General features: G+C 43.7%; 1 protein-coding gene across 1 annotated transcript; it reads left to right on the forward strand.

The window, feature by feature from the left end:
• Window positions 1–171: 171 nt before the first annotated feature.
• COQ2 (coenzyme Q2, polyprenyltransferase) lies at window positions 172–9,499 on the forward strand. The gene is made up of 7 exons (XM_082482238.1): window positions 172–397; window positions 778–944; window positions 2,922–3,043; window positions 3,268–3,353; window positions 4,244–4,377; window positions 4,828–5,016; window positions 8,971–9,499. The coding sequence occupies exons 1-7, from the start codon at window positions 181–183 to the stop codon at window positions 9,124–9,126; spliced, it is 1,071 nt and encodes a 356-aa protein (XP_082338364.1). The 5' UTR covers window positions 172–180; the 3' UTR covers window positions 9,127–9,499.
• The last annotated feature ends 9,308 nt before the right edge of the window (window positions 9,500–18,807 follow it).

Consider the following 18,807-nt stretch of genomic DNA (forward strand, 5'->3'; position numbering starts at 1 on the left):
AGTCAGCAGACGCCAGCCGGGCGAGGAGCGGCGACACCCACCCCAGGAATCCCGAGGCGGAGACGCCTCGACGCGGCCTCAACCACGGCGCGCGTCACGCCCGGCCCTGCTCCCCTGGACCGGGGAGCTACGCATGCGCGGCGCCGCGTGACACCACCCCGCCGGAAGGGCGGCGGCAAGATGGCGGCGCTCCTGGCGCGGCTCTGTCGGGGCGTCCCCGGCCTCCGCGCCGGCCGCCTGCCCCTCGCCGCCGTCGCCGTCTCCCCGCCGCTGCGCCGACCCTCTGCGCCGTCGGTACCCCCGCGGCCGCTCAGTTTTTCAGCGGCCGAGCTGGTGGGCGCCGCCCCGGGCCCGCTGCGGCCCTACCTGCGCCTCATGCGGCTGCACCAGCCCGCCGGTGAGCGGGGCGGGGCGGGGAGGGGAGGGGTGGCGCCGTAGCCATGGCGACGCGGTCACCATGGCGACGTGGCAGCCATGGCGATGCGTGGCGCTGGGGCGGACGCTGCGGACCGGGGGGCGCGGGTGATGCCGGTCCCGACGAGGGGTGGGGAGGCGGGAGCGGCGGTGTGGCGGGTCCGGTGCTGGTGGCTGTAGCAGCGCTACCCGTCCACAAGCGCCCTGGCTCCGGGCAGGGGGTTTTGCCTTAGAATCGCGTGCGTGTGTGTGCTCGGCAGTGCCGTTCCTCAGCGGGCAGCTGCTCTCCTGCCCCGCGGCCCCCCACCCCCGCTCCTCGTTTTTCCCCCCCTCACCCCAGCCGGGGATTTTGTCTTCCCTCAGGGACGTGGCTGCTGTACCTGCCGTGCACCTGGAGCATCGGCTTGGCGGCTGAGCCGGGCTGCCTCCCCGACTGGCACATGCTGTCCCTCTTCGGCGTCGGAGCAGTGCTCATGCGGGGAGCCGGCTGCACGATCAATGACATGTGGGATCGTGACTATGACAAAAAGGTAGAGGAAGCCCCGTGAGCTTGCAAAGACCTAGGGAAGTGAATTGCCAGTTAGTTAACCAAGTACATGTCTGCTCATCTCTGTTATTACCAACGCACTTGCTGAGTGTAGGCATAGGGCTCCAGGTTCAGAAATTATTCTGTGTTTCTGTCTGAGATGCGTACAATTAATTTGTCTATGTTGCCTCCTAGAATAGTAGAAATAATTTTCTTTTGTATAACATTTCTCTCTCTAGGACTAAGTCTTCTAGAGTACTTAACCTCTGTGTAGGATAAAATATGTGATGTTGTCAGCTGTAGGTAGTACTTGAACAAGTTTATTTTTCAACTTTGTTCTGCATGACAGAACAAAATAACACTTTTTTGCTACACTTGCTAGTTAGGGTCTACACAAGAACCACTTTTTTTTTTTTTTTTTTAGTTTTCAGGAGCAGGTTTTCCTTGAGTATTGTTAATTTCTTCGTGAGAATGGCTGTTAAGAGTATTAGCCCAGCCCTACTGGGCTAATCCTATTATGTTGTATTTTTCATCTCTCTTTTGTTCAATAGAGGGAAGTAAGCAAAAGGCAGTGCCCAGTGTCAAATGTTGAAATGTGCACAGGTGCCGGTTTGGAGGGGAGTATCCCAGTGATGCATCACCGTTGGCTTGTCCTGTTTTCTTTTCCTCTGTATTATTCCTCTGGTTTTGGGGTTTGGGTTGCAGCGTGGGCAAGAGACATGATAATGAGCCAATCCTATATGTCGAGTTCTTACAGCACTGTTACATTTGTGCGGTTGGGGAGGCAATGAATCAGTACAGGTTTTGTGGCAGCTTCAGATGGTTTAGGTTTCAGAGGTTGTTAACAGCTACATATGCTAAAAATATTTGACAGGGTGGGGTGTGTGATTTGTAAGATGGAATTTTCAATATAATTAACTCATTTATGCATTAATGTGATGTGGTTAGATGTAAAGTTTTAAAAATTCCCATCGCAGCTCTTTCTTACACACTTTAAAAGGATATCTTCATAACAAGTACGATATAGGCCAGGTTGATAGCAGGATGTTGGCTTGTGTTGGTGATGGTGGTTTTAGATTTTGTGTTACTGATTACTTGGTAAATGTTTTCTTTTCTTTAAATGAAACATCCTATGTTTGGTTACAATGTGCAGTGGAATTGGTCACAAATACGTTAAGTGCATGTTTAAACTGCAAAAGCAGTATTTGACATTTAACAGAACCTGATTAGGGGGGGAGAACAAACTAAAAGAGTTTATTTTAATAAACATTATTAAAGCATATGCAGAACACTTTATACATACATAGTATTCTGTAAAAAGTTGGCTTTTGAACCTCTTTGAATGGACTTCACACTTTTAATCAATGTGCAAAACTTTTTGTCTTTTTTTTTTTTTCTTTTGGAAATGGTCACCTTTGGCAAGTACCTCGCCATACATTTCAGTTTAACTTTCTTCTGCTATTTGTTTCTTCCTTCAGTTTGCCTTGTATGATTTCTTGTTCCAGACAGAGTTTCTAAACTCAATTGTATCCTGACTAGGATTAAATTAATTGTCCTTTCATGGTTATTAACAATGGTTATGCGTGCTAAATGACCCCTGCATCTTTACAATATTTTACATGGTAATCACTTTAAAGTGTTTAAGCACAGAGGTGCTGCTTGAAATTGGGATAGTTAGCTCACAACTCTTTAAGTCTATGGTGTTTCTAATCAGCCTCATTGCACACAAGTGGCACTTTATTTCTGCTCTAGTTTTTAAAGCCTGCATGCTTCTATTATAAGTGCTGCTGGTTAGAAATACAGCTAATGTCCGTGATGATATGCTAGGTTTGTATCATTGAAAGAACCTCATCTTATACGTTCTGTGACCTATTTCTGTTTATGATTCTGCTTATATGCTAATGGTGTGACTTTTAGTTTTAAGAGACATTGGAATGTGTTATGTTGGATTTGGTATTAACATTATTCTTTCCATTTTTAGGTTGCAAGGACAGCAAGTAGGCCCCTGGCAGCTGGCGATATCTCCACTTTTCAGTCTTTTGTTTTTCTTGGAGGACAGCTTAGCTTGGCACTTTGTGTGCTTCTGTGTCTGAATTACTATAGGTGACGTATAAATTATCTTTTGTTTTTTTAAAATTTTATTCCAGGCCCAGAGTTAAGCACAGAGATTTTCAGCAGCAGAGGTGTTGGGGGCAGAGGGAGGAGTCACGGAATTGTATTTGAAAGTGAAAGAATTAGTTCAGTACTATGTACAGCTCCTGTAGCACTGCACTATATCTTGTGATCTTTAGACTGGCAAACAATACACCTCTTGGTACTTTTTACAGTATTGTTCTGGGAGCAGCCTCTTTATCTCTTGTGATCACCTACCCTCTGATGAAGAGAATAACATATTGGCCACAGTTAGTTTTGGGTGAGCTGGAAATATTTTTACTATTTTTTTCTTCAGATGTAGTTTTTGGGGTGTTTTAAAAATTAGTAATTGAACTTCAGCAAACTGATTTTTTTTAAACTTTATATTAAAATAAAAATACCTTATAGACAAAGTTCTGTGGTGCTAGAAGCTTCTTAAGCAATTTGTAACACATATAAGAGTTAAAGTTTAGGTTGTTTGTTCTTGTTGGTTTTTTTTTTTTTTTTTGTTAAAAATCAGTTCCTGATTTTGACAGACTGAGGGGAGGGAGAAAAGAAATATTTTGCATTTGAGAATCAGCTTTAGTTTTGGGGTTATCTTGAAGACTTTCTTAAACGTGCATTTGTTCTGCATTTCAGTCTTCAGCCTCTAAAATAACTCCTGTGCAGAAACTGATGGTTCTTATATTTCAGGTTGAGCTACTGAAAGATATCTTTTTATCTTGGCTTTCATGTTCCAACTGCCTTCAGCTTTTTCAATCAAAATTGCCATTTTCAGCCTTGAAGTACCCTGGTTGGCTGCTGTGTACTCTTTTGCAGTCTTTTACTGACACTTTTTGTTATAGTGTCATCTAATCATTTTAACTTTAGACCCATTGTTTGAGTAGACTGGAATAGTTCTGTGCAAATGTTTCCCTATGCTAATGAAGTCAAATTTAAACTGGGGGAAAATGCATGGCTATACATATTTCTCCTTGTATGTCCAGAGTAATTAATATCAAATTACTTGTATTTATTACCTACCTGAAAATAAATGGTGGAAAAATTGAGATGCCAATATTGTACAAAAAGCTGCTCAAACAAATAATATTTTATTCTGTATATGTAATTTAGATTGCTCCTGGACATCTATTAACTCTTTTGGGTTTTTTACTCTCCTTATGTTTTTAGGACTTACATTTAATTGGGGAGCCCTTCTTGGCTGGTCAGCCATCAAAGGGTCATGTGAGTGGTCTGTGTGTTTGCCCTTGTACTTTGCTGGAGTAATGTGGACACTGGTATACGATACCATTTATGCACATCAGGTAGAGTGACAGTGGGTAATTTTACATACCTGTGTATGTTTGTGTGTTTAATTTATAACTTTGTTGTCTAACAGCAGTACTAACCCGCTGCAGTTCTTCACCTTCAGCTGAGCTAAAGCAGCTCCAAAGAAACCCCAGCCCTTGCACCTTTTATTGCTCTTTGCAAATGTTCTACATATCAGGTAGAAATCTGGAGGTATAGTGCACTTTGTGTGCTTACGCATTTGCATTGTGTAAATAAATTTGACATCGGTATTAGCTCTTGGTTGCTAAAGCAGCTCTAAGGACCAAACTTCAAATTTAAATGTTAATGTAGGGACCTACAAATGCACTTAAATCAGTTTCCTAATAAGAAGCATTGGAAACTTAAGCAAGGCCCCCTTTCTTATTTTCCTTATGAAGTGGCAGTTGGATTGTGGATTTTTTTGCTAATTCACCCTTTCGTTCTAGGATAAGAAGGATGATATCATTATCGGTGTGAAGTCAACAGCATTACAGTTCAAGGAGGATACAAAGAAGTGGCTCAGTGGCTTCAGCATTGCAATGCTCCTGAGTTTGTGCGTGGCAGGAATGAATTCTAACCAGACGTTCCCATATTACTCAGCTGTGGCTGCCATAGGGGGTCACCTAGTACACCAGGTATGATGGATTTATTTATACTTTTTCCATGTGGAAGTTCTTGACAAGAAATCAGAGTGCTTTTCAACCCTCATCAATTCACCAACTCCCGAAAAACGCACAATACCTGTAAAGAGAACTGAAGTCTTCTGACAATAAGTTTGCTTCTCTTAAGTACCTTTTGCAGACCTTTTGTTTGAAGAGACCTCCAGTGGTCCAAAGACTGTGAAGCACAGGTTTTCAATCTATTCCTAACCAGAACAACTGCCTCATATTAAGCTGTGATCTCAAGGAAATATTTTTCTTCTCACTTCCAGTACCAGCTGGAGCTAGATCCACCACAATATCCTGCAAGATTGTGCAGTTTTTACTGCTCTGATATGGCTCTTGATATGTCTGGCACATATAATTGGAGACTGCAATTGATGTATATTATGATAATTCATTCATTTACTTTGAAAGATTATATGGTCTACAGTATCAAGGACACATGCAGGCTTTTTGTTTTATAGTGTACTGTACAGTAGCTATATGAAAATTAATGTTGCACGTTCTGTCTCTCAGATGTTTAATTTTACATCTAAATAATTATTCTGTACTGTGATCTGGAGCTTTGGTCTGGGATCTGACTGTATAACAAAATTTTATGTGTCTTGTTCACTACTACCTGTAGCAGATGTTAATATTACAATTTTATGGTAATTGACAGTTCTAATTCACAGTTCTTTTTCTTCTAAACAATCCAATTCAGTCTTGCAGTTATCTTAGTTTAGAAATTTTCATGAATAACAGAAAGAAAGAAATCAGCTTTGTCAGTGAAGGAGGCAGATAGGATTTTGTTACCCTGTTCTTTCTGAATTCTAACAACTGTGTTGCCCAGTCTTGTAGTGGCAAGTCAGTCTATATCAAAACCAATTCCTGGTCTTGGTAGGTGAGTGATAGCAAAGAGGTTTATGTGTTTCAAGTAGTAAAACTGTCAACAGTCTGAGAAGTTAAGTCTGTGGTTATCATGAAACTTTTTAAAGTACACTGGACTTATGTTACACTCTAATAGGGGGAGCTCATGCAGGTGATGTATTTTAAACATAACTCTGAGTAAGAGAATTCTTGTGCTGAGGGAGTCTGGTACTTGTCAGCCACTGCTTCTCATAGCAATTGTGCTTGGAAATCTGAGGGAAAGAATGCTATGCTCTGCTGCATAGTCATTCACAGTTTCAATTGTAAGAGAGGCCTTACATTGTAGTTTTGGCACAAATGGAAATTACTTTCCTACAGGGATGGTTTTTATATGTAAGTGCAGACCTATTGCGTGTAAGTGGTGAAGACTGCCCAACAATTATTTGGATTGTCAAAATCACAAAAGCAGAATTGTTCTGTGTATCACAGAGTAGCTTCTTTTTGAGTGATTATTTTAATATTAGTTCTGCCTAAACATTCTCATGCTTATCTTGTTGTTCAAGATTTCTGAATGTGTGCTTTAGTTTAGAATGCTGAGTAAGACACATGAGGGGTAGGTTTTCCTTAATTCATTGAATTTGTGCCTGAGACAGAGAAATTTGGGTCATGAAGATGTCAAATTCAAGAAGTTCACTGTTAGAAAAATAACATCCTTTATGTTAAAGGAGAAGCCACTGCCCAAGCATTCACACACCATTCATGGTGTTGCACGCACACACACACACACACACTTGCTTACTCTCGGGCGCACTTCCTCCTTCTGCAAGTTCGACCCTAAGTTCCCTGTGGCAGAGTCTCAGGCGTCGGATTTTATAAACTAACTAATTTAATTGAAAGGTATGACAGCCCAGGCTGGGTGTCTCCAAAGAGAGGGACCCCAAACAAAGAAATCCCTGGGCAATTATACCCTTGTGATCTATACATCTGACCCTCACACACGCACCATTCACGCGCTGTCCATGCATCTTTTAGTCCAGTGGTGATTTTTGGTCTGGGGTCTTCTAACATCTTATTGGAATTTTTTTCTGTGTCCAGGCAGGCAGGTTCTTATCTTGTTGATTTGCAGTTTCAGCCAAGGGTTGGAGCCTCTGTACCTTCTGGTTTATACTCCTCATGTGCCTGCGCTTGCTGGCAGAACATGGAGAACTGAAGAGTCTGAGACTTGGGAAAAACACTACCAAAACATCAGTGTGATGTCAACATCTTTCCCATACTAAAAGACTAAACACAGCACTGTATCATCTGTTAGAAAAAGTATGAAGAAAAATAACTCTCTTGCAGCCTACAGGCTTCAGCAAATGTAGCTACTCATGCTAAGTAAAGCTAGGCAAACAGGACAAATCACACCATATTATAATCCCAAGTAATTTATTCTAACTAAAACTTAGTTATCTACACTAAACAACTACTATCCCTCAACATTTTATTTGCTTTGCGTTTCTAAAGATGTATCTTGTGGCTTGGCTTCTGTTGGGTTTTAGTTGTCACTTCAGTGTGGTCAGTTCTCTGTGCTTGAGGGGCTGACAGGTTTTCAAAAGTGTGGATAACATCATGTTTTAGAGCCTTGTGGACAACGTTTCAGATTATTTGATCAGAACCCAGCCCTGTTGCCTCTCTACAACCACAAATGGCAGAGGAACAGGTTTCCCAGAGAAGGTTTCACTTCCTTTAGTTGGATATGTTCTGTTTTGACTCCTTCAGAGGCTGAATTGCAAGGTTTCAGGTTTTGGGGCGTACTTTTCTATTAATCCTTTCACTTCACAAAATCAGAGTCACAGAATGGTCAGGGTTGGAAGGGACCTCTGGAGATCATCTAGTCCAACCCCCCTGCCAGAGAAGGGTCACCTACAGCAGGTTGCACAGGACAGCATCCAGGTGGGTTTTGAATGTCTCCAGGGTGGGAGACTCCACAACCTCTCTGGGCAGCCTGTTCCAGTGCTCTGCCACCCTCAAAGTAAAGGAGTTCCTCCTCGTGTTTAGATGGAACTTCCTATGTTCAAGTTTGTGCCTGTTACCTCTTGTCCTATCACTGGGCACCACTGAAAAAAGACTGTTCCCATCCCACTGGCACTCTCCCTTTAAGTATTTATAAGCATTGATAAGATCCCCCTTCAGTCTTCTCCAGACTAAAAAGACCCAAGTCCCTCAATCTTTCCTCATGAGAAAGATGTTCCAGTCCCCTCATCATCTTTATAGACCCCGCTTGTTTTGCTTAACATTTCCTCTTGTCATCCTTCTCAAGACTTTTGCACCAAGTTTTGTTTCCAAGAATATTTTTTCAGTAACTTTGCTCTTGCTGCAGTGTGTGAGGTTTTTTTTCCACCTCTAGTTGTGACTCACAGCAAACAGCTGCCAAGCTGGGCAAGCCTTCCTTCTCGCTGTTGCTGCAGGTGTCCTGGTTCTTTTTTGCAAGAGTTGAACAGACATGGCTAAGAGTGACTGGACTAAACCAGCCCTGTGTGACTAGGCAGGGCCGGGCACCTTCCTGTGCATTCCAGTTAGCCTGGTTCACTGCTGGCTCTCCAGCGCCTTGTCTCTACTGAAATACGGAGCAACACCTTGCAGCAGAGATTTAAAGGTGCAGGCAGGTTTGGAGGAGTTTTCTTTTTATTTAAAGTTTCCATTGAAGAATTAGGTGGCTACCTACTGAGGAAGATCTTAAAAAGACTTATTTACATCCCCTGATATTTTTACATTTTTGAATATCAAACCAGACACACCAGTGTCCAGGCTATTTATACGGTCCTTCATTGAGAGGGTCCAGAAATCGTGTTCATATGTGATCCTTGACTTTCCTACTTATGTTGAATAAATCTGTCAAGTAAAAATAGATGCCAGATATAAAACAATTCTTTGCAAGTACAGAGTATTCCTGTTTATTATGGAGGTAAGGATAGACTTTAGAATTTGAGATTCAGTTTTTGAAGTTACAGGCCTTTTTGTGTCTTTTTGTGATGTGTCAAATACTTATGAGTCCGTAGAATAATAATGCCAGAATGTTATTCTGTGCTTTTGCAGATTTACACTTTGGACATAGACAAACCTGAAGACTGTTGGAAGAAATTTGCTTCAAATCGTACTGTAGGAGTTCTGCTCTTCACAGGGATTGTGCTTGGAAATCTCTGGAAACAGAGAGACTCAAAAAATGTAGACAAGCCTTTAGAAAACAGGTAGTTGAAATTACTATAAATACTGATATTTTAGTCCAGCTAAAATGTAAGTACTGTAAGAAGGAAAATACTTTTATCATAACTGGAACTGCTTTATACTCTATTTATAAAAGCTGATGAAAACAGTCTTTTTTCTAAAAACATGCAAATGAGATTATCCTACAATATAAGTTTTGATTATCCTTAAATGACGTCAGCCTCCACAGAAGCTTCAACAAGTGAAGGTGCTCTGCTGGTCCTGTGTAGTACAAGCAAAGTTATGTCAAGCTCTCAAGACCGTGAGCCCAAGATTTTGTATGAAATAAATGTCTCTTAGTGACAGCACATGGGAAAATGCAAAGTGATTTCAGGATGTAAATAAAATTTGGCTGAACGTGTTTGGTGTTCTGATTTATTACATGGATAATTTTCAGTTTGAGTTGGAGCTTGTTGTGTGAAAGAATTGCAGTAACAGTTTTTATCCTGAGATGTCTAGAAGCAGTCAGGACTCTGTGAGTGTGTGAGGTCCAGAATAGGAAATCAATAGAGAAGTGTTTAAAATTACCTTTTGCTCTTGCTGCGATTGCTGGCAGTGTTTCCTTTTCACGTGAAAAGAACAGGCTTCTGCCAAGTTGCCTGCACAGAGTGAGCTGAGCTCATTTATCAAGAATGATTTGAACACAGACTACTGACTTGAAACAAAAACAGCAGCGCAGAGCTATTTCCAAGTGTGTCTGTGTCTGTGACTGGTGGTTGACCCTGAGCTACAAATTCATCATGCAAAGTGATGCTCATTTTTTTTATTTTTAATTCTGTTCCTTTTGAGTTATGCCTGCTGGTTTTTACTTGTAGTCTTACAGGAAGAACTTGTTTATAGGAGGGTGCCTATAAACAATAAAAATAGCAACTGCTGGCTAACAATTCCATTGCTCCAAACTGTTCATGTTTTCAACTGGTTTATGCTCTCAGTTACATAATTTGTACGGTAGTTAATCTTTTCATTGGCTCACCGTTTTAAAGAGCTTTTATGGTGCGTTCTGGAATTAATTCATGTGAAGGAGCAACAGACACACCTGTTCTAGGAAAATGATACAGTGGAATTTACCTCCATTTACATACCAGTAGGCAATGCAAGTGCGCTGTGCTCCACAGGTGGCTTTGCGTATGCCTGCATGTGGGGCTGTGCTTTGGTGATGCAGAGCGTTTGGTTGCCAAACTCATTTTGGTATTCCAACAACTCTTCCTGATGTCTGCTGTGCTCCTTGAGTGGTGGGGCACAACTGTGCGTGCAGTGGCACCAAAAGTAAGGTTGCATCCTGCTCTAGCTCTGAAGATGGGTATCATGTTTTAAGGTTATTTAAACCGGTATGTCTGAGAGACATTGCAGTCCAGAGTCATGCGTTCAGGGATTGCTAACTGTAGTTTTGCATTACCGATGATGGTGAAAAGGCAAAGAAGTTCCTGTTGTAGGGAAATAAGATAACATATGAGTCAATGGCTTTGGTCTCAGAAGATCCTTTTTGGGGCTGGAACAGACTTCTATGGGTTCTGAACACTTCTTTTTAATCTACACCCTGTAAAGTTGTTTTTTCTTTTACTATTTAAACAAGCGATGTCAAATATTTTTAAGCAAATTTAAAAAAAGTGGTTTTTTCAGCCTGACTGCGTATAAGAAATATGTGAAAACATTAGGAAGTGTAACTGCTTTTAGGGCCTCCTTGGTTCTTAGAAATTATTCTTAAATAGGATTTATAATTTTGGGGTGGAGGAAGTATTAAGTTGAAGAAAAGCAGTTTAAATATGAAGAATAATAAATTTCTGAACAATTGTGTGACAAAGCTGCATTTTGTAGAGGGAGAATTGGATGCATCCAACTTCATGTCGAACTTTGGTTATAAGGCATTTAGTAGTAATAAAAAAGTCTTGTCATGTAATTAGTGTGGATCAGTTTCTTAATACTTGTAACATTACCGTAGAGAGGTTGTGGCAAAAAGTTATTCATCCCTTTTAACATATTAAAGCATCTTTAAGTAGCCTAGATTTGGGAAGAGCTCACATTTTATAGTGCGTTTGAACCTACTGGTTTCCTTTGTCCAGTGACAACTTATCACAGGCAAGTGTTTGTCTTGTAATGAGAGGAAGAAGAAGATGTAGCTAAATAGAGTAAAAATTCATATTTCAAAGCAGTGCTTGTGTCCTAAACTTGAAAATCATTGCATGTTTTCCGTGGGGTTTTCCAAGTTCATCTCGAAATGCATTTTACAAAGACAACCCATAGCTGTGTTTTAGGTTCATTGCCTGAAAAATGAAGAACGGTTTAGGTTCTAGGCTATAATACTGCAAGTGTTAGTTGCATGAGAAATAAATAACTTTTCAAGTGGTAGAGACAAAGGCTAAACTACTTCCTGGTTAAAACCCTGTTTGCATCTGCTGGCAGGTATATGTGCATATCTCCTCTCCTTCCATTCCCAAGCTATTCTACTCCAAATCTTAACAAAGACACTCTCCGCTGTATTTAGATAGTCTGTTAAAAAATTCTGAAATACACCTATCTCTAAGCAGCAGCTTCATTATTAGCTAGTGTGCTTTTGTTTAAATACACAGTGTCCTCTGGAAATCTCTCCGCCAGTGTCAAATGTTGCATTTCTCCTCCCCTTTCCTTTCCAAATGTTCTTCCACAGGACGTTGAGATAACACGTGCTTTTGGAGGCAGCAGGAAGGTCAGACGTGCCTTGAAAAGGCAAAGGGGAAATGCTTGCAGTTGCTCAGCGAAACAGAAAACTCTGTAACCAACACAAATGTTTGCCTTTGTGTGCTCCTTATTGTACTTTGTAGAAAGGTGTATCAGAGCAACACCAGCTCTTTGTCCAGGCATAGCCGTAGGTACCCATGGGTGCTAGTTCCTGCGGGGATACTGGGAGGGGTTGCCAAGGCCTTGCTGGTGGGGCTGGATCTTTGAGTCAGAAGCCTGCTTGGGACAGTGGCACACGGGAGCTTTCACACTCATCTTTGCGAGGGGGAGGGATCTGCCATAAGATCATCCAAGGCGAATTGTGCTTGGATATTGCTATTCGTGTATTTCTTGGTAAATATGGTATCGTTAATGCAAGGGGGTCAGATTTTTCCCTTCCTCTAATTTCAGGAAAGTATGTGCTGCAGGCACCTAGCTTAGGAACTGTGGTGTACAAACAGCATGGGCCAGAGGACATGGGACAGCCAGCATGGCTGGAAGGCAGTCCAGCTGCAGGGGGTCACCAGGTCAGGAGGCCAGACATAGCACCAGCCACTGGTAGCATAAAGTTGGAACGAAAAGGTGGCATAAAGTTAGAAAGGTGTGTCAGCATGTGGAAAGATCAGAGCATCCTGTGGGCTGAAGTCACTAAAAAGCCAGCTGAAAATTACGGTAACTCATCACCTGTACCAGCATGGCATTGTGGTTAGCCACTATTCAAGGAAGACACTGAAAGCACAACCGTTGTGATGAAGGACTGGTGTGGGAAACAGAAGAGGGAAAACGTATTTTGTAGGCGCTGCTTTGTTTTTTCCTTTTGGCAATAGAAAGTAAAGGGCCATTAATTTGTTTCTAAACACACCACAGTGCAAATACCAGGAGAGAAGATCCTCTTAAGCTTCAAAACAAAGCTGACAAGAAAAAATGTGGATGTTAATCAGCCATGGATAGTGTGAAGTTTCGGTACTAGCTGTAGGTTCCTGGCATACTGGAGAGCTGAGTTTCCTGCAGTGCCTCCCTGCAGTTTGTGACAGAGTCAAAAGGCCAGAGCAAATTTTAACACAGTGTGTGCTAGATACTGTACCAGAATTACAAAAGAAATTACAAAACACCTTGTATGATTTTACAGCACTTTTCTTTTCCTGAATGGCGATGTTTAAGAAATACCATCCTCCTACCCCCAGCCAGGCAGCTGTACACACATCATTTTGTCTGAGCTAAGCAGTAAGAGGTCTAATACAATTAAAAAACCAAACCAAAACCAACAACAAAAAACAGTGTGCAAATGCCAATTTCAAAACTTCTAAAACCACAGCTTTCGTTTCTGGAAGATTGCGTGGAAATCCCAGCCCTAATGAAAAAAAAAAAAAAAAAAAAAAAAACAAAACCAAAACCCGCCCCTGAATGTTTACACCAGCAGAACACGATTCTTCCAAACTGCAGAGCTTCTTGGCTATGACAGGTAGAGTACTAAGGAGAAATACCTAATATAAAATACGTTTCTTCAACTGCATAAAGAACAGAAGCAAGCCTGCAACAAATTGTGAGGGCCAAGGAGAAGCAACTGCATGCCGATTCTGCAGTACCTTGTTTTTTTTTTCCTGGACTGGCGCCAAAGTATTGTTCAGCTCCTGAATGAAAAGTATATTGAAGGGAAATAATTTTATCTCCAAGCTAACCCTGCAGGGAGCAGCATATGCTTAGCATGGGGGGACTGTTTTGAGGAGAAACTTCAACAGTGTTAAGTGGCTGCTTAAGAGAAAGATCTGTGTGCATTTTGTGTTGGCTGTAGCATGGCCAGATATTTGTCAAACAGATTTTCCACCTTCATCAGAGTTTATTTCCCCCCAAATGCTGTCATATTAACCTCTTTTTCAGGAAATATATAAATGGAAACAAAAGTACGTGAGAGAAAAACGAAGGAAAGCTCAGACTTCATGTACACCATAATGTGTTCTTTGGCAATACCTGCGTTACTGTTGTGCTTTATTTAAGCATTGGTTGGAAGGGACCTTAAAGAATTTATTTGCTTAGTGTTGGCATGATGCTTCCTCCCCGCCCTGACTTCTGCATGCGTGACACCACACAGTAGGTGCAGTTATGCTATCAACGAAAGATTTGACAGGTCACTGGAAAAGGTGTCGCACTGACCGTATCTGTCTGTCTCCTTCCTGCTTGTGGGGAAGACCCAGGGCAGAAAGCCCAGGCCGTGTAAGCACAGGTTGTCCGTGAAGCTGAGGAGGCTGAGGTGGCTCTCGGCAGGGCAAAGGACAGGCTGAAGGTCTGGTGCTGCAGTGCACACTTCCTCTCCCAGCTGTCGGGTGATAAAGACCTGGTTGCTCAACCCCAAGCAGGGCTCTGGCACCCTCAGGCTCATCCCTTAGGTCTTTATCTGGTGAGGGTATTCTCCACAGCTAGCCTGCTGCCAGTGCAACCTGGGGACCAGTCGCCTGTTTTTTTCTCATACGCTGGGTAGGATGGGGAGAGCATCTTCTCGCTCCTTCCCATGTCTCACAGCCCAGTCATGAGCTGCTGTGCTGTCAGGGTTCCTCAAATATTGGGACATCCACACAAGGAAGCCATGTGGCTACGGAGCAGGTGGAAAGGCGGCAACTGTTGTATCTTCTGTCTTCAGCCCTTGCTCAAGAAATCAGTGGGGGGGACCAAAAAGTTGCCTTCAAGAGTTCAAGCTGCTCAGTGCTGATTTATTTAGGCCATGGTAAGTCAGAAAACTGGGGGTTAAACACAGAGAGAGCTACCATGAGAGGCTATCGGGGTGAGCACGTTGGGTGCTGGGTGGATGAAGTCACCCAGAAGAAGTCCTGTCATACACAAGAGTCATCACATGCACGCAGAGGGGAGAAATGAGACTGTCATCAAACTGCAAAGCTCTCCTCAGAAGACGACTTGTGGTGATGTGCGCACAGCAGGTGCAGAGCTGCACAGTTTCCCCCTCTTGCACATCATCTCTCCCAGTCCAACTCTCTCTCGGATTGCCTTCTCCCATCCTTCTTAAAAAGCATCTTTGTTATTAAGTAGTAAAGGCCCTTTTTAATAAACAGTACAACTTATTTTACTAAGTAACATCAATACATTTAAAAATTATTTGCATGTCAAATTCTGTTGCAAAGTGTTTTGGATGTCATTCTGCCAATACCTTGGTTAATGTAGGATTAACTTTGTGATGCATCACGTGTGGCTGTTCACTCAGCTCCGACTCAGCTGTTGGGCTGACACCCTGTTCCTCATGTGTGCTGGGAGCAGCACCATCAGGTTAAAGCAAGGGCATCTTGTATGTGGACACAAGGGACAGGAGAAGGTAACATCCATCATCCCCTGTAGCGTGGTGGCAGCAGCTGGCAGCTTGGGATAAAACTTGGGAGGCCGTAGAAATGGCACAGAGCATACGTCCAAGCTGGAAGGCAGACACAAGTCATCTTACCCAAGAAAGTCTCCAGAGCTGGCCCAAGAGAAGCGGGACTGCTGAGGTTCTCCTGCCTCCCACCGCCACGTGGGGATGGGGATGGGGACAGGGACAGCAGGACCCGCGCTTGCACCCTTTGGTAGCTCTTCTGCTTGTGCGCGAGTGCCAAGTCAGTGAATTTGTGAGTTAGGGAATTAAGGAAGTAGCAGGTTACATAATTAACAGGTTGGAGTAGTCTGTTACAAGGGAGTTGACTTGATTGTTGATTTTTACCTTAGTTGTTTTATACCTTGTGAGCTCCTGAGATGACGGTTGATTCCGAGACGGCATTGTCCTGTACATCTGAGTGACCCAGAAGAAGAGTGGCACTGCTTGAAAGGATGGTGAGAAATAACAGATGAGGAGCGCAGCAAGCAGAACCTCAGCCAGGCTGCGTGAAGCATCTTGTGACAAACCTTTGCCCAAGCCAGCATGTGATCACCGAGGGATGTGAAACCCCGCTACTTTCCTTTGGCTCTGACACACTGTGGCTCTGTGCTGCTGCAAAGCAAGTGACAGCGTTGGCCCCGGTCGTGAGCTCCCCAATGTGCACTGGGCCTCAGGTTTGGGTGCCTGTGGCACCAGGGGTTCGGGCAGCTTGCCCAGGTGGCCCCAACCATAACCCCAGCCCCATTTTCTGTCTGATCAGCCAGCCGAGTGGACCCACTCCACCGTGTGCAGTGTCCCTGGCGTTGGAGGGATGAGGGATGCACAGGTATGGGCAGGGAACAGCTCTTTCCTTGCACCAACTGCAGTTGCTTCAGTTTTGGTGAGATGTGAACCCAACCCTTAGCCCTGCTTCTAAGGGCTGTGAGAATTCTCCTTAGCACTTGCTCAGCTCCTTTCTCCACCGGGATTTTCCTTTCGCCTGAGTCCTTCCACATTGTGAGGAGGAGACAAGGTTTGGGGGAGAGACACCCTTCCATTGAACCAGCTGAGACATCTGGAAAAAAAACAAAGTTTCGGGCACACAGAAGCCCTTCTCCATGTCTGAAACAAAACCCTGTTGAAACCCAGAGGTTGTTACTCTGCCTCTTGAAATGGCTGGTGAGACCAGAGCTTTGGAGAGAGGTCCCCAGGCACAGCCCCCTCTGACCTGCACGCCACTGGGCTTACAGCACATCCTCTGTAAACGAACCTACTTCTCGCCACTCAAAACACCAGGGTTTGTGTAACTGGGAGCACAAGGCAGTGTACTGGGGAAGGTGCCTTTGCTCACTTGTGGTAGTGTTTTAAGTTGCATGATGGCATGGTTTTAAATGGAGAACAGGTGGGAACGTTTGCATGTGGCTGGTGTGAGCGTAAAATGGAATAAACTAGTTTCTGGTCACCACTTCTCTGTAAAATACAATGTTAGACAGCATCATTTATACTTTGTTCTTTGCAGAGAAAGCAAAAATGTGTTCAGGGAGTTTTAATTAATCTGTAATTCTGAATCTTTAAATTGCATTTACTGTAATACACGTTAAATTGGTGAATATTAACTTCAGCTGAATTTTTCCATTGTCTGCTTGGAAATAGTCCTTTATTCTTACCAGGTGGAAAAAGGCATTACAGGTTTGGCTTTGTTAGCATGTTTCCTTTCTTCCTAGCTATTGAGACTTTTTGCTCTTTGCTGTCTTGCTGTGGCTAAGAGAGGTGTTGTTTGCCGCCCACTGCCTGTCTTCCCACAGTGCCACTTCACAAACCTGGAGAAGCTGCAGGTGAAGGGGACAGTGGCCACCAGCCATTGGTAAAGCCTTGGTCAGGCCCCATGGTGAGCTCCAACCAGAAACCACGGTGGCTGCCATGGGAGGCAGTGGGTCCTCTTGGCCGGCGCTGGGCGAAGGTGACGCTCTTGCTGCAAGTTTCAGGACTTCATGTTTTGATTTAACTGGTGAAATTTTTGCAAGGTTTCTGGCCGACTTACATGCCAGGTGAAGGGGATGAGCTGAAGTAGGCGTTTATGGTGGTGTTTTCTCAGGGTGAGGAAGGACAGTTACACTTTGATGTACCAGGATTGGAGGGAGGAGTGGGCTGCTTTTTTGTGGAAGAAAAGCACTTGCAGGGCCTGATTGTTCAGGCAGTCAGCCTCACCCCAGCTCTGAATAGAGGACAAACTGTTAAAATCCTTAAAATGAGCTTTTTCTTTAATGTGTTATCTCCCATATCGACTGTGCATTTCAACTTCTCATTTCCTTCCCTCCCCAGGAGGCTCCTAGGCTAGCTGGCATTTTGCACGAGCCTAGTCTAGCCAGCCAGCGGGATGTCAGTTATCTCCTCTCCTAGAAAGCATCTGCCAAACTACAACTTTTTGCAAACCCCAATTCCCGCAGCCTCTTGCAATGTTTTTTTAAAAAAACCCTACCTGTGTACAATCCAGCCAGGGGTCAGTCAGGCAGCCCTGCCATAAAGCAAGGACAGACACAGTTAAACTTTGGAGCTGTCAGCAGCCAAGGGAAGTATTTCAGGGCACAGCTCAGTGTTATCTCAGCACCACTATTGGGAAAAGGCTGCACTTAATGCCCCATAAATCCTGGCCTGATGACAAAGCTGGAAAGTTGCAGTTTAACCCAGAACTTCTCCTTCCCTTGTTCTTGTCAATGGAGAGAGAAAGGAAATGCACCATCAGCACTTCCCATGGGATGCTTTGAACTTGTGTTGCCTCTCAGCAAGAAGCTGCTCAGACCCGCTCTGTGCTCACTCCAAACTCATCATGCTGGGAAACAAAACCTGCTGTTCTGCTTCACAGCTTCTCTATGAAATGTGGAAGAGCATCCAAAACTGTCAGTGACTTGCACAGTACGTGAGCAGTTAAATATTTGGGGCATATTAGTGAAGAAATAGTAAATGTTAGTATTTCATAGAGGGAAATAGATGAGTGTATGGTAAGGGCTCTGTTAATTTTACAATAGCTGGGCTACATGGCTTGTGACCAGGACTTAAGGAATCAGCCTAATTCTTATAGAAAACCTCCAGGTGAGTTGTATTTACTAATTCAGAAATAAAAACCCAAATGAATCCCTGAGAAGGAGGGAGCATGCTTGCTACAGACGGGGGAGAGGATTAAAAGCAAAGGTACCATCACAGCTGCCTCCTTATCTGTGGCTAAACGAAAGTGGAGGGCAGTGGAGGCTGGGGCTTCCCACCGTCACAGTGTCATGGCACAGGGTGCTGACCTGCAGGGAGCCACCTCCACAGTGCAGATGGGTTTAGCTGGTGCTGGCTTTGACTGAGAGCATCCTGTTTTGCTCTCTGCATCAACAGGCTGGGGCAGGGGCTCTTCTGGGCACCGCAGGAATGTTTCAGCCACCCAGGAGCCCCTGCTACAGCTCCCTTTTGCCCCCACGCCGCCCACCCACCATCACTCAAACCTGGTTGTGAAAGCAAGCAGGTCTGCACAACCCCTTTGTCCGAAGCCTTTTCCTTGAGGAAAGGGAAAAGCTCAGTGAAGCACCTTGAGATGCTCTTCATTTAGTCTGGTCTGGAATCTGAGAAGTATGCTTTTTCTTTGGGGAAAAATGTTGGAAAAA

Source organism: Vanellus vanellus (genome assembly GCF_965231255.1).
Source record: "Vanellus vanellus genome assembly, chromosome: 4".
Taxonomy (NCBI): Eukaryota; Metazoa; Chordata; class Aves; order Charadriiformes; family Charadriidae; genus Vanellus; species Vanellus vanellus.